Here is a 13,337-nt window from a genome sequence, read left to right as displayed (position 1 = left end):
AAAAAACTCATTACTCAGTTCTTAATTCGGATCTAAAGTTCCATAAGGTCTGGGGACCTTTTATCAAGTACTCTCATAACCTTCCTCTTGACTAGGGTTTTTTTTTCTTTTCGGTCTCTTGCTTTCAGCTCCCTTTTTTTTTCTGGTAGTAGGCATTATTATCCTCTGTTGCTAAGTGTATTCACAGTCTGGGAGTTTGATTGTCCTGATTTATATTCTCTATATTGTGTTGTGGTTGGTCTGGAGTTTTTTTTGTGTTGTGGGGCTTGGGGAGAATACTAAGTTTACTTGTCTTTAATTTAGGTGCTTTTTTGTTAAATTCTCTTCCTTTGTAGCATATTGTCATTGTATGCTTAATTTTGCACTGTATCAATGTTCCTTATTGTGATTTCGGGTTTTTTAATTTGTAAAATGTATAGAAAAAACTAATTAAAAAAAAGTTAGTGAGGAGATAAAAGGTGGTGGGGTGAATATTATTTTTGAAGGGAAAGGGAAGAGTGTAGTTCCTAAATTGAATGAAGAAAATTTAAAGTCTGGATTGATGTCAGAAGCAGCAACCAGGCTACAGGGACAATGGCTTGGTAACACGGTGCCTGCGAATCAATTACAGGTTGATTTGGAATGTAAAGGTGCCCCACACGCTATTGTTATTCAAGAGTGTGCTGTGAAGAGGCAGAATTTGAAATGCTGTTTGGACAAAGAGGGATCGCTTGCAGATCTTAAATTGAAAACTAATAGAATGAAGGGTCCTGAAGATAAAATTAATGACTTGCTTAAAAATAAAGAATTGTGTGGAGATTCAGCCAATGGGCTACGTTTGGGAAACCTTGTTGATAAAATAACTCCTCTGAAAGGAGCATGCAAAAGCCCATTCCACACTGGTGCACAAGTTAACCACGTGGGAGTTAACTGGAAAAGGGGGGAGGGTTGACGGGATGCCATTTTAAATAACAGGATCCGGTTTTAAGGGATTTCGACAAAGCATGTAACTAATAAAGACAACCCCATGGAAGATTGACTGCTAAGTTTGAAAGTAAAATAAAGATTAGTATTTGCATGAACTTTTGTAATATACATGTAAGCTAAGATCACAACTCTTTAGTTTTTGTTTGCTGAAGAAAAGGAAAAAAAAATAGGTGGTTATTAAATTGGAGTCTGATGCTACAAGAATTATTAAGGTACAAGATGTTAAGATATTAAAGGAAGTGACAATGTAATCGCTAACTGTTTAGATGCTGAATTGAATGTATAACTGTATTACTCTGTAGTGAAAAAAAAAACTCTTTTGTATTGTGTTAGATTCTGAAATCCTGTAAGACTCTGTATTAATTAATTTTTACCTGTGGTTAAAATCTTAGAAGGACGGGGGTGTTATGAATGTGCAGCAATTCTGAGGGGCCGAAGGGTACAAAGTTGCCCCCTCCTTTTTGAGAATCGCAAGATCGCTATTAATTCGGGTCTGGGACCCAGGAAATGAGAGAGAGACGTCCAGAATACACAGGGTTTGGAATGTGTCCTGGCCTCAGTGAAACGGAACCATTGATAACGGCTATTGTCTCTTGGAGACGGAATTGTGTATTGAGTACTGTACTATTCATTGAAACCCCTCAGGGGACAACCAGAGTGGGCTGGTTGAGGGATTGCATCATCCCAACCTGATTGACATCTGAGACCCCGTGAGTAAGGATAAAAGAGGGTCTGGGGAACAACCCCTTTAGACGCACCAGGAGAAACGCTGAAAATCCCATTTTATAGCAAAAGCCGGTGGGGCCCGTGTGCGTCCTCTCTTGCCTGGGTTGGTGGGCTCACCACGGAAGAACGGTCTAGCTAAAGGAGAGGCCACAAGTGAATGGCCACACCAACGAGACTCCGACGGATCAAAATCATAAAAGGAAAGCCGGCAAGTTTTTTCTCCAAAATCTCTTTCTCTCCCACCATTGCAACACAGCGGTCCCCAAAGGCTGCAGCCTGCATGAACTGAGTGAACTTTATATTTCCATCGGACAATACATTATCCCCTAGACAACGATAGAGCTTATTTCTTATTATTATTATACCCGCACTTTTAGATTTAGTATTGACGACGTATATTATCTGTATATTTGCATTGATATTATTTTTGTGTATTTTTACTAATAAATACTGGTAAAAATAGTATCATCAGACTTCAACAGACATCTCCATCTTTGCTGGTAAGTGACCCAGTTACGGGGTTCGTAACATATGTAAATTGCCAAGATATAACTACATCTTATGTCATAAACACCACCTTCTGAAAGTTGAAACAGTGTCAACTGTTTTGAAGCAGAGATCCAAATCCTTGAGTGTATATCAGAAATTATAACTTGTCTCAATAACAAAATGAAAAAGAAATTCTAGTTCATCCAACAATACTTAATTCTGTACATGTTTTACTGCTGATTGTTGAATGACTTGAATAAAAGGTTTTTTTTAAAAAAAGTGTAGGTTCCTTAAGGCCATGGCGTGGGGGAGATAAGCTCCCACTACCTATTAAATGCTCCCAATGGCATGCATCTCAAATAGCGTCTGACAACCAACTTCAGCTCTTGGCCTTCACATATGGCTTACTAAGCCCACAGAACCATTTCTACCAACAGGAGAGGAGTAAAGGCAGGTTACTGGCACCTTAAAACCAGTCGCTTCAGGTAGATGGGGCTCAAAAGTCGTAGTTGGCAGCTCATCTCAGAGAAGGAAAACTCTGTTCTCAAACCTCTACTGCCTTGTGGCTATACCCACTCAAGGGGAAGATTTCGGCTGTAATCCCCAAGGAAAGATCTGGAGCCGGAGTCCCTAAGGCAGTCCTACGTTGAGTTCAATGCTGAATGGCAACTCCTGCTGTTCGTTTGGATTCATCAGCTGCATGAAGAGAGGCAACAGCCTGCTCTCCATATCATACTGCCCTGGCTTGCCTATCATGTAAACAGCTAGGACACATATCCAAGGTTGACCCCAACCGATAGAGGCCTCAGAGGCAGATTTTAAATTTGGTTTATATTTTTTTTTATTTTAACATTAGATTGTCAAGGGATCTTTTACATTGAGAGTTAGGAACTGTTTCTTCTGCATGGGGAAATTACAGAACAAGGGATTTAATCTGTAAAAAAAATAGACCATGCTCTTCACTAGAGTAAGTTTGGAGCGCTTTTCTGTTAATCTCTCCCAGATTTAAATTTGACAAAGGAAATTACAGATAGTTTTGATGGATACAAGTTCCTTTGGATTCATCATCTACGTGAAGGGGGGCAGCCTTGCGCATCTAATTGTACTGCCTTGGCTTGTGTATCATGTGGACAGCTGGGATGCAACATCTACTGTCGACCCTGACCAACAGAAGGGCTCAGCTGTAATGGTAACGTAGGCTAAAATAGCTGATAAATTGCATATTTTAAGATTCCACAAGCCAAGTAACAAATTACATCAACTGTTAGATGGTGTTGTTTGAGGGTCGAATGTTTGAATTCAATAGTACCATTGACTCTTGCATCCATCTGATTACACAGATGTTCTGTAAGCATCTCATTTGAAAGATGACCCCACTGGACATTGCAACAGTCCCTCACCATTGCACTTAAGTATAACCCTTAATTGTGATCAAATCTCTGGATTGGACTGTTGATCTCACAAGGAATGTGTTAACATCTTGCGTATTTCCTTCATTTTATAATTATTGATGTGGCAACTAGTAAACACTGTTATGCAGCTAATATTCAATTTGATTTAAGAGTGCCAGCAAGAAAATCATCAGTGCCCTCCCAACCGTTAACATTTAATAAATCATGAGTGCCCTTGTCAATCCTTGTTTCAATATTTTACTACCACCATCAGGCAGGAGGACAAGTTCCTCAGGTCCCACACCACCAAACTCAGAAACAGTTATTACCTTACAGCCATCAGCTTCCTGATCCACTGTGGATAACTTCATTCACCTTACACTGAACTGACTTCACAACCTATAGACTCACTTTCAAAAACTCTATAACTCATGCTCTCAGTATTATTTATTTATGATATAGAGCTTTTAAAGAAAAGGATTGCAAGAGCTACAACCAACTCCACCATCCTCCCTGCCACGGGGGGAATTTTTAAGAGGCGATGCCTCAAAAAAAGTGAGATCCTTCTTTAAAGAGATCCTCTTACTATCTTTTCTTTCAGTTAGTCCTGACGAAGGATCTCGGCCCGAAACGTCGACAGTGCTTCTTCCTATAGATGCTGCTTGGCCTGCTGCGTTCCACCAGCATTTTGTGTGTGTTGCTCCTTCTTTGCCTTATCAGGGGCCTGAGGATCTTGGTCACTACTTCAGAATAGAAAATTTTTGACACTTTGCACTACAATGGGCTTTTTTTTTGTTCTAGTTGTGCTCTTTCTTCCATAATTTGGAAAATTTGTTTTTTCTTTCGGAAGTCGTGCCTCCAAAGCACCCCGAACCTGCTGGTTCAGCAACTTCATCCCCTGGTGGATCCACCCATCTTCGCCAACAGAGTACGGCCTCGCCAATCAGGGAGAGGCGCTCATCAGCCAATCAAGAGGCGAAGAAGAAAAAAATGAAACCGCTCAAAAGCTCTCCCAGTGTGGTACTTTGAAAATTATAGTTTCGCGGCAGCCAGTTTATAAAAGGTCGTTTTAAGAGCTCGGCGTCACCGTTTAGCTCAGTGGTTGAAAGTGAGCGAGAGCCAGGAACTGAAACGCTTGGTGTTCCCGATTCTCTGGTCCGCCGCGCCCACCTTCTCCGATCCCCGGTTTTTCGTTCCTACTCTGGTCACCGCCATGCGGGTGAAGGTGAAGCGGTGGAACGCCATCGCCACTTGGTATTGGGTGGCAAATGATGAGAATTGTGGCATTTGCCGGACGGCGTTTAATGGCTGCTGTCCAGACTGTGAGTATTTTTGAAAAAAAATGTTTGCTTGAAGCGGGCCCCTTCTGCAGAGTTTTCTTTTATCGCCCATCCCTCATCGCTTTTGATCTGTCGTCTTGACCCTTGCGAGTTTTTTTTCTCATTGGAAGATTCAGACCCTCCGATAGCCAACAATAATGTTGTCACTTGGTCTGCATCCTAACTCAGACACCCTCTTCCCCGAATCCGACGTCAAATTAAAGCACAGTCTTGTTTTATTTTCCTGTTCTGTTTGTCGGCCTGAATCGTCGTCTCTCTTTCTCGCAGCACAAATGTTGCTCGGATTGCTAGAGACCACCAGCATGGTTTGCTTTTATTCAATATTTTCAGTTTCTCGGAGACACAAAAGTTGCTTGGATCTGGAAGAACGAGCTATCTGCTGGAGGAACTCCGAGGGACGAGCAGCATCTGTGGTGAGGGGAGAAGTGTACATGGAACGCTGACAATCTCTTGACCAACAAAGATGCTTGACCCTCTCTGATTTCTTCCAGTAGATAGCTTGGATTTTCAGCTTTGTGTTTCGAGTAAAGGCCTAGTCGGAGCAGTCTCTTTCAAATGACAAATCTGCCATCATCAATGTGGTTTTTAGCTGTACTCGCTTAATTACTGGTTTATTCTTCTTTGGGTAGGGAGAACAAGGCTATGCATAATATCCCAGATGCCTAACCCACTAAGATGTTATATAATTGAAGTAAAATTAACACATACCTTTATTCAAATCTTGTAATAAGAAAGGCATACAATTTGCATTCCTGATTATTTGCCAAAGCTGCGTATTAATTACTGATTCATACACCAGAACAGCCAGGCCCTTCCAAATAGTAACACTTTTCAATGTTTCGCCAATGTGAAGTCAGTTGCCTTGGTAGAAAAAAGGTTGAAGTATACTCTCATTCAACCTTTTTCTTCCAAGGCAAATGACTTCACATTGTTCTGCATGTTATACAAACATTCAGATCTTAAAACACTGGACAGATTTGCCACAGGTTGTGGGTATTGTGCAGAAAAAGAACATGAGATTTGTTGCAGATCTAAGGGTCTGACCTTTAAAGGTGAGTCGAATGACTAAATAAAATACTGTACTATCGAAATAAATACTACATTATTCCTAAAATGTGCAGGATTGGATAACTGAATGCAAATATGCAAAATCACTAAGGTAATGAATGAAATATTCATAATGATGACATATTGATAATGAAAAAAACACAGAAGATTGTTTGCTGAATCCCACCGCCCTCTTTTCAGCCAGTAGCCTTTGAAGTTATAGCACTTATCCATATTTTGTTTATCCCACACCCTTTTTGTGTTCAACATTGATGCTATTCTCCTCTTTGTGTATCTCATTGAAATCATTAAGAAACTTGGCCATGTCTTTGTACTGCTGCTGCAAAACAACACTTTTCACGTTGGGTAAGACAGTAATAACAAATTTAAATCTGATTGTGTCTTCACACCTTTTTAGTGTCTAATATGCCCTGCCTTTTCTTTGGTTATTTACTTGCTCCTTGTAAAAGAAAGTTGTATTTTCCTTGATTGTACTTGCCCATCATTCTTATGCCCTCTCTTTGCTAATTTCCTTTTTAATTTCACCTTCTATTCTCTTCCATGCTTTTGGTAGTATTTTATTGATGTCTTTCAAAATCTATGCCCTATGAAGCAGGCTCTAGATTTGGTAGATCCATCCATTTGCTGAAATAAAAATAAAGCATTGAAAACACTCAGCAGGCCTGGCAACAGACTGAAGCAGAATCAATTATTTTTAGGTCATTGACCTATGAGAACTAGAATCAGAATCAGGTTTAATATCACTGGCATATGTCTGAAATTTGTTAACTTTACAGCAGCAGTACAATGCAATACATGGTAAGTAAATATATAGAGAAAAAAAGAGTTGCACTAATATATAAATGTCTATTAAATAGTTAAGTTAAAATAAGTAGTGCAAAATAACAGAAATTTAAAAAAATGTTGTAACTTAGTGTCCATGGGTTCAATGGCCATTTAGAAATCAGTTGGCAGAGGGGAAGAAGCTGTACCTGAATCGCTGAGTGTGTGCCTTCAGGTTTCTGTACCTCCTTCCTGACAGTAATAGTGTGAGGAGGTCATGTCCTGGGTGGTGGGGATCTTTTAAGATGGACGCAGTCACCTAAGGCACTGCTCCTTGAAGATGTTCTGGATACTATAGAGGCTGGTACCCATGATAGAGCTGACCTATTTTACAATTTTCTGCAACTTATTTCCATCTTGTGCTGAAGCCCCCCCCCCCCCCCCCCCCACCAATACCAGATGGTGATGCAGCCTGTAAGAATGCTCTCCATGGTACATTTGTAGATGTTTTTGAGTGTTTTAGTTGACAGATCAAGACTCCCCAAATCCTACATTTTATAGCTGCATCAGTATGGTTCTGAGAGATATTGACACCCAAGAACTTGACATTGCTCACTATCTCCACTTCTGATCCCTCTGAGGATTAGTTTGTGTTCCCTCATCTTACCCTTCCTGAAGTCCACAATCAGTTCTTTGGTCTTACTGATATTGAGTGTAAGGAGGCTACTGTGACACCACTTAACTAACTGGTATATATACATTTCACTTTCGTCACCAGCTGAAATTCTGCCAACAGTGGTTGTATCATCAGCAAATTTATAGATGACCTTTGAGGTATGCCTAGCCACACAGTCATGGGTGTAGAGAGAATAGATCAGTGTGCTAAGCACACGTCCCTGTGGAGCGCCAGTGTTAATTGTCAGTGAGGTGAAGATGTTATTTACAATCTGCACTGATTGTGGTCTTCCGGTTAGGAAGTAGAGGATCCAGTTGCAGAGGGAGGTACAGAAGCCTAGGTTCTGTAGCTTTTCAGAATGATAATCAGGTTTATTATCCCTGGCATGTGTCATGAAATTTGTAAACTTAGCAACAGCAGTTTAATGCAAAACATAATATAGAAGAGAAAAATACAATAAAAATAAATAAATCAATCAATTACAGTATATGTATATTGAATATATTAAAAATCATACAAAAACAGAAATAATGTATATTTAAAAAGTGAGGTAGTGTTCATGGGTTCGATGTCCATTTAGGAATCAGATGACAGAGCAGAAGAAGCTGTTCCTGAATCACTGAGTGTGTGCCTTCAGGCTTCTGTACCTCCTCCTTGATGGTAACAGTGAGTGCTGGGGATCCTTAATAATGAACACTGCCTTTCTGAGACATCGCTTCTTGAAAGAATCCTGGGTGCTTTGTAGGCTAGTACCCAAGATGGAGCCGTCTAAATTTACAGCCATCTGCAGTTTCTTTCAGTCCTGTGCAGTAGCGCACCCCTCCCCCACAGTACATCTTTAGAAGTTTTTGAGTGTTTTTGTTGATGTACCAAATCTTTTCAAACTCATAATGAAGTATAGTTGCTGTCTTACCTTCTTTATAGCTGCATCGATATGTTGGGACCAGGTTAGGTCCTCAGAGATCTTGACACCCAGGAACTTGAAACTGCTCACTCTCTCCTCTTCTGATCCCTCTGAGGATTGGTATGTGTTCCTTCGTCTTACCCTTCCTGAAGTCCACAATCAGCTCTTTTGTCTTACTGATGTTGAGTGCAAGGTTGTTGCTGTGACACCATTCCACTAGTTGGTATATCTCGCTCCTGTACCCTCTCATCTCCATCTGAGATTCTACCAACAATGGTTGTATCATCAGCAAATTTATAGATGGTATTTGAGCTATGCCTAGCCACATTGTCATGGGTGTAGAGAGAGTAGAGCAGTGGGCTAAGCAATCCAGGCTGCAGGAATGATGGTGTTAAATGCTGAGCTATAATCAATAGCTGTCATGGGTACTTGCATCATCCAGGTGATTCAGGGCTGTGTGGAGAGCCATTGAGATCGCGTCTTCAGTAGACCTATTGTGGGGATAGGCAAACTGCAGTGGATCCAGGTCCTTCCTGAGACGGGAGTTAATTCTTGCCATGGCCAACCTCTCAAAGCATTTCATCACCCTAGATATGAATGCTACTGGATGATGGTCGTTGAGGCAGCTCACACTGCTCTTCTTGGGCACTGGTATAATTGTTGCCCTTTTGAAGCAGATGGGAACTTCCGACTGTAGTAGTGAGAGATTGATAATGTCTTTGTATACTCCCGCCAGTTGGTTGGCACAGGTTTTCAGAGCCTTATCAGGTACTCCATTGGGCCCCGCTGCCTTGCGAGGGTTCACATTCTCAAAAGATAGCCTGACTTCAGCCTCCAAGACAGAGATCACAGGGTCATCGGATTCTGCAGGGATCCTCATAGCTGTTGTTTTATTCTCCCTTTCAAAGCAAGTATAAAGGGCATTAGGGTAAGTGCTAGGAGGGAGATCAGTGGGGAGGGACGAATGGACAAGGGAGTCGTGTAGGGAGTGATCTCTGCGGAAAGCAGAAAGTGGGGGGAAGGGGAAGATGTACTTGGTGGTGGGATCCCAATGGATGTGGTGGAAGTTTCAGAGAATATGTGCTGGATGTGGAGGCTAGTGGGGTGGTAGGTGAGGACAAGAGGAATCCTATCCCTGGTAGGGTGGCGGGAGGATGGGGTAAGAGCAGACGTGCGTGAAATAGAAGAGATGCCGTTGAAGGCAGCGTTGATGGTGGAGGAAGGGAAGCCTCTTTCTTTGAAAAAGGAGGACATCTTCATTCTAGAATGCAAAGCTTCATCTTGAGAGCAGACAGAAGAATTGAGAGAAGGGGATGACGTTTTTACAAGTAACAGGGTGAGAGTCCAGGTAGCCGTGAGAGTCTGTGGGTTTACAATAGACATCAGTGGATAAGTTGTCTCCGGAGATGGAGACAGTGAGATCGAGAAAGGGGAGAGAGGTGTTGGAAATGGACCAGGTAAATTTGAGGGCAGGGTGGAAGTTGGAGGCAAATTAGATGAAGTTGACAAGTTCAGCATGGGGCAGGAAGCAGCACCAAATAAAGTCGTCGATGTAGCTTAGGAAAAGTGCAGGATAATCACCAGTGTAAGCTTGGAACATGGACTGTTCCATGTAGCCAACAAACAGGCAGGCATAGCTGGGACCCATGTGAATGCCTATGGCTACCCCTTTTGTTTGAATTAAGTGGGAGGAGCCAAAGGAGAAATTATTAAGAGTGAGGACAAGAGAGTGGTGGTGGAGAGGAACTGGTTGGGTCTGGTGTCCAGAAAAAAAATGGAGAGCTTTGAAGCCTTCCTGGTAGGGGATGGAGGTGTATAGGGACTGGACATCCGTAGTAAAAATAAGATGCTGGGGGCCAGAGAACCTGAAATCATTGAAAAGATCCAGAGTGTGTGAAGTGTCACAGATGTAGGTAGGAAGGGACTGAACTAAGGGGACAGCATCTATGGAAAAGAGTAAACAGTTGATGTTTCAGGCTGAGTTCCTGGCCTGGCAGCATTTTGTGTGTGTTACTTCAAATGCAATACACGAGACTAGAAGAAATGCAGATAAAATTCAGCTTTCCCTGGAAGGAGAGATGGGGACTTTGGATGGTGAGGTGGGATAAGGTAATAGGGAGAGAGTTGGATCTCCTGCAGTTGCATAGAGGTTTGTCAAGAAAGATGTGTGGAGGTAGAAGAGCAAACCAGAGCCCAATAGCATACTCCTCCTATTTCTTATATCAAGGCAAGATATAACAGTGAGGGCTTGATACAAATTTGACAATTTCAGATAACCAGCCTCTCCCAATTGTGTTGGAACTGACCATTTCTCATGTAAGGTCATCCATTTTAACCAAATGTTTCTGTCCACAGATGCTGTCTCATCTGCTGGGTATTTCCATCGTTATTTTATTTTAGGTTTCCAGCTACTGCTGTATTTGGTCTCATAGTTGTAGTATCTTTTGTTTTATATACTAATAATCTTTATTCATCTATTAACCACTCATTTCCTTTGAACTTGTCCTCCTCACCTCAATTGCATTCTCTCAAGTATTAGACATTTCAACCCTGAAAGTAGATGCCAGCTATCTATTCCATCTGTGTTTCTCAGAATCATATGGATTTCTTATAAATCTCTCCCTTCAGCTTCTGCCACTCCAGAATAAACAACTCAAGTTTGCCCAACATGTTATCGTAGCACCTGTCCTGTAATCAAGCATATTAACAAGCTGCTTCCCAACCTGTTCAAAACTTCCACGTCCTTCCTATTGTGGGAAGAATGGAATGCAATACTCCAGAGCAGCCCAACTAGAATTTTGTAAAGCTGGAACATAATCCCCGACTCTTTAACTCAGGGCCTTAACTCAGAAAGACAAGCATGCTGTACGCCTTTGTTGCTACTCTCTCAATCTGTATATCAACACTGTTAACAGTGTACTGTCCCTTCTTATTAGATCTACAAAACTGCAACACCTCATACTTGGTTGAATTAAACTGTATCTGCCATTTCTCCGCCTATGCTCCCCCTCGCAAGGTTGGTTTAAACCTTCCCCTCGCAAGGTTGGTTTAAACCTTCCCCATGCTTCCTCTCTTGGTACCAAGTTAGTTTAAATTCTTGCCAAGAGTAATAGCAAACTGGCTTATGAGGATCTCAGTTCACTTCAGGTACCACCTCAGTGGCCTGCACAGGTACCCACTTCCGAGGATCTTTCCAAAATATACCAGAACCTAAAGCCTCTCTTTCTGCACCATCTCTCCAGCTATGCATCCATTTGTAGTGACTTCTTTTTAACTTATTGAGTGTGATAGCGAGAGCAATCCATAAGATACTACCTTCATCTAAGTATGAGGTAGCTTAGTTTGATTCCTACATAATTTAAGTTACATAATAGTAGAATCACCTCTTAGTGATATGAAAGGAGATTTCAGTCTGTTTGAAAAGCTTGGAATTAGTTGGGGCTAGGACTTGAAAATACACCTTGCATGGTATCAGCTGCCACAGCTGAATATATATTTTGGATCTTGTATTATTTTGATAAGAAGCTGAAAACCTTCAGATCTAAATATTACTCTTTTAAAGTGTATGAATTACTTTTATGTTTTGCCATCTGTGGCTGGGAATGTTCACACAATCTCTCACAGCCGTATCTGATTTTCAGGTAAAGTTCCTGGAGATGACTGTCCATTGGTTTGGGGCCAGTGCTCTCATTGTTTCCACATGCACTGTATCCTGAAATGGCTGAATTCTCAGCAAGTACAGCAGCATTGTCCAATGTGTCGACAAGAGTGGAAGTTCAAGGAATGACAAGATGTAAGAAATTGAGAGAGGAATCTTAATAAGCTCATTCAAACCTTGGTTCTCAGAAAAAGAGAAAAGCGATCATGAACTTCAGCATGTTACCAGAAGATTAAGGCATACTTAATATGTAACATAATGTAAATATTAGTAAGCTGGAAGAACTAATCTACATTATAGTTGGAAAGACAGATGAGCAGCTGGATGCCTGTTTTACATGAGAAACCAATGTGATGTGTTGATTACTAACTATAACAATTCATGAGCAATTGATAAAGTATTTTGTTTAATATATGTTGTTCTTTGCTTCTTACTTCTCAAAGTTATAGAGGTAATTTTGAAAATATCAATTCCTATAAGAAAGCAGGGAAACTGTTAGCTGCACCTTTGCCAAAATAATATGCTGAGGGAGCAATGTTTAAAAATATACATTCCACGGTTAGCCAATGTGATTCTGGTTACAAGGAATAGAAACATTGAAACATAGAAAACCTACAGCACAATACAGGCTCTTCGGCCCACAGTGCTGTGTCAAACATGTACTTAAATACAGTACACTGTTTTTAAAAGCTGTACAGAATTCGGGTGGTTATTCAGACTATCATCCCTCACTGCTGCATTCTGAAACCCAGTCGTTTCAAAATTTTCTTCCCTTTTCAAAACGGGGTAAGGCTTCTTTCTCTGACAGTGCTTTTTGTGGCTTAACAATTTCCTCTATAAATAACAGCTTAAATGTAGCTCTGCTCTGGAATCCCCTGCTAAAGTCAACGGTCAGTGACTTCCTCTTCCTGATGCGTAATTCTACCCTCCTGAACTACTCATTCAGTTGCCTCATGGAGCTTATATTCTGTTTGCAAAAAAAAAAAGAATGCTTCTACGATGTCCACAAGTGTCCAGTTTTAGGTTTCTGGGAATACACATCTCAGAAGACCTTACATGGTCCACAAACACCACAACAATAGTTAAGAAAGCACAGCAACGCTTGTTTTTCCTCAGGACACTGAAGAAAGCTGGCCTACCTGAACAAATGCTGGTGACCTTTTACTGCTGCACCATAGAGAGCATCTTAACATACTGCATCTCTGTCTGGTATCTCAGTTGTACAGCAGCTGATGGGAAAGCACTTCAGCAGTTCATCTCTAGGGCACAGAAGATCACCGGGACACAGCTCCCAACCCTGGAGGACACCTACAGCTTATGCTGCCTAAGAAAAGCTACAAGCATCTGTGAGGACAAT

At 41.3% G+C, this 13,337-nt stretch overlaps 1 protein-coding gene and 1 long non-coding RNA gene across 2 annotated transcripts in view; one reads left to right on the top strand and one right to left on the bottom strand.

The window, feature by feature from the left end:
- The window catches only part of LOC140714700 (uncharacterized), a 28,319-nt gene extending 23,814 nt beyond the window's left edge, over positions 1–4,505 (bottom strand). The window contains exon 1 of the long non-coding RNA XR_012095975.1: positions 4,159–4,505. This is a non-coding gene — a long non-coding RNA (uncharacterized lncRNA). The remainder of the gene's footprint in view (positions 1–4,158) is intronic.
- A 129-nt stretch (positions 4,506–4,634) lies between these two features.
- On the top strand, positions 4,635–12,392 carry anapc11 (APC11 anaphase promoting complex subunit 11 homolog (yeast)). The gene is made up of 2 exons (XM_073026169.1): positions 4,635–4,894; positions 11,964–12,392. The coding sequence occupies exons 1-2, from the start codon at positions 4,786–4,788 to the stop codon at positions 12,107–12,109; spliced, it is 255 nt and encodes an 84-aa protein (XP_072882270.1). The 5' UTR covers positions 4,635–4,785; the 3' UTR covers positions 12,110–12,392.
- The last annotated feature ends 945 nt before the right edge of the window (positions 12,393–13,337 follow it).

This window comes from Hemitrygon akajei, chromosome 22 (genome assembly GCF_048418815.1).
Source record: "Hemitrygon akajei chromosome 22, sHemAka1.3, whole genome shotgun sequence".
In the NCBI taxonomy this organism is placed as follows: Eukaryota; Metazoa; Chordata; class Chondrichthyes; order Myliobatiformes; family Dasyatidae; genus Hemitrygon; species Hemitrygon akajei.
This window is presented reverse-complemented; position numbering and strand designations above follow the sequence as displayed.

Coding starts and splice junctions, on each gene's coding strand:
- anapc11 (XM_073026169.1), top strand. CDS start 4,786: ATGCGGGTGAAGGTGAAGCGGTGGAACGCCATCGCCACTTGGTATTGG. Junction 4,895..11,963: donor TAATGGCTGCTGTCCAGACT/GTGAGTATTTTT, acceptor TCTGATTTTCAG/GTAAAGTTCCTGGAGATGAC.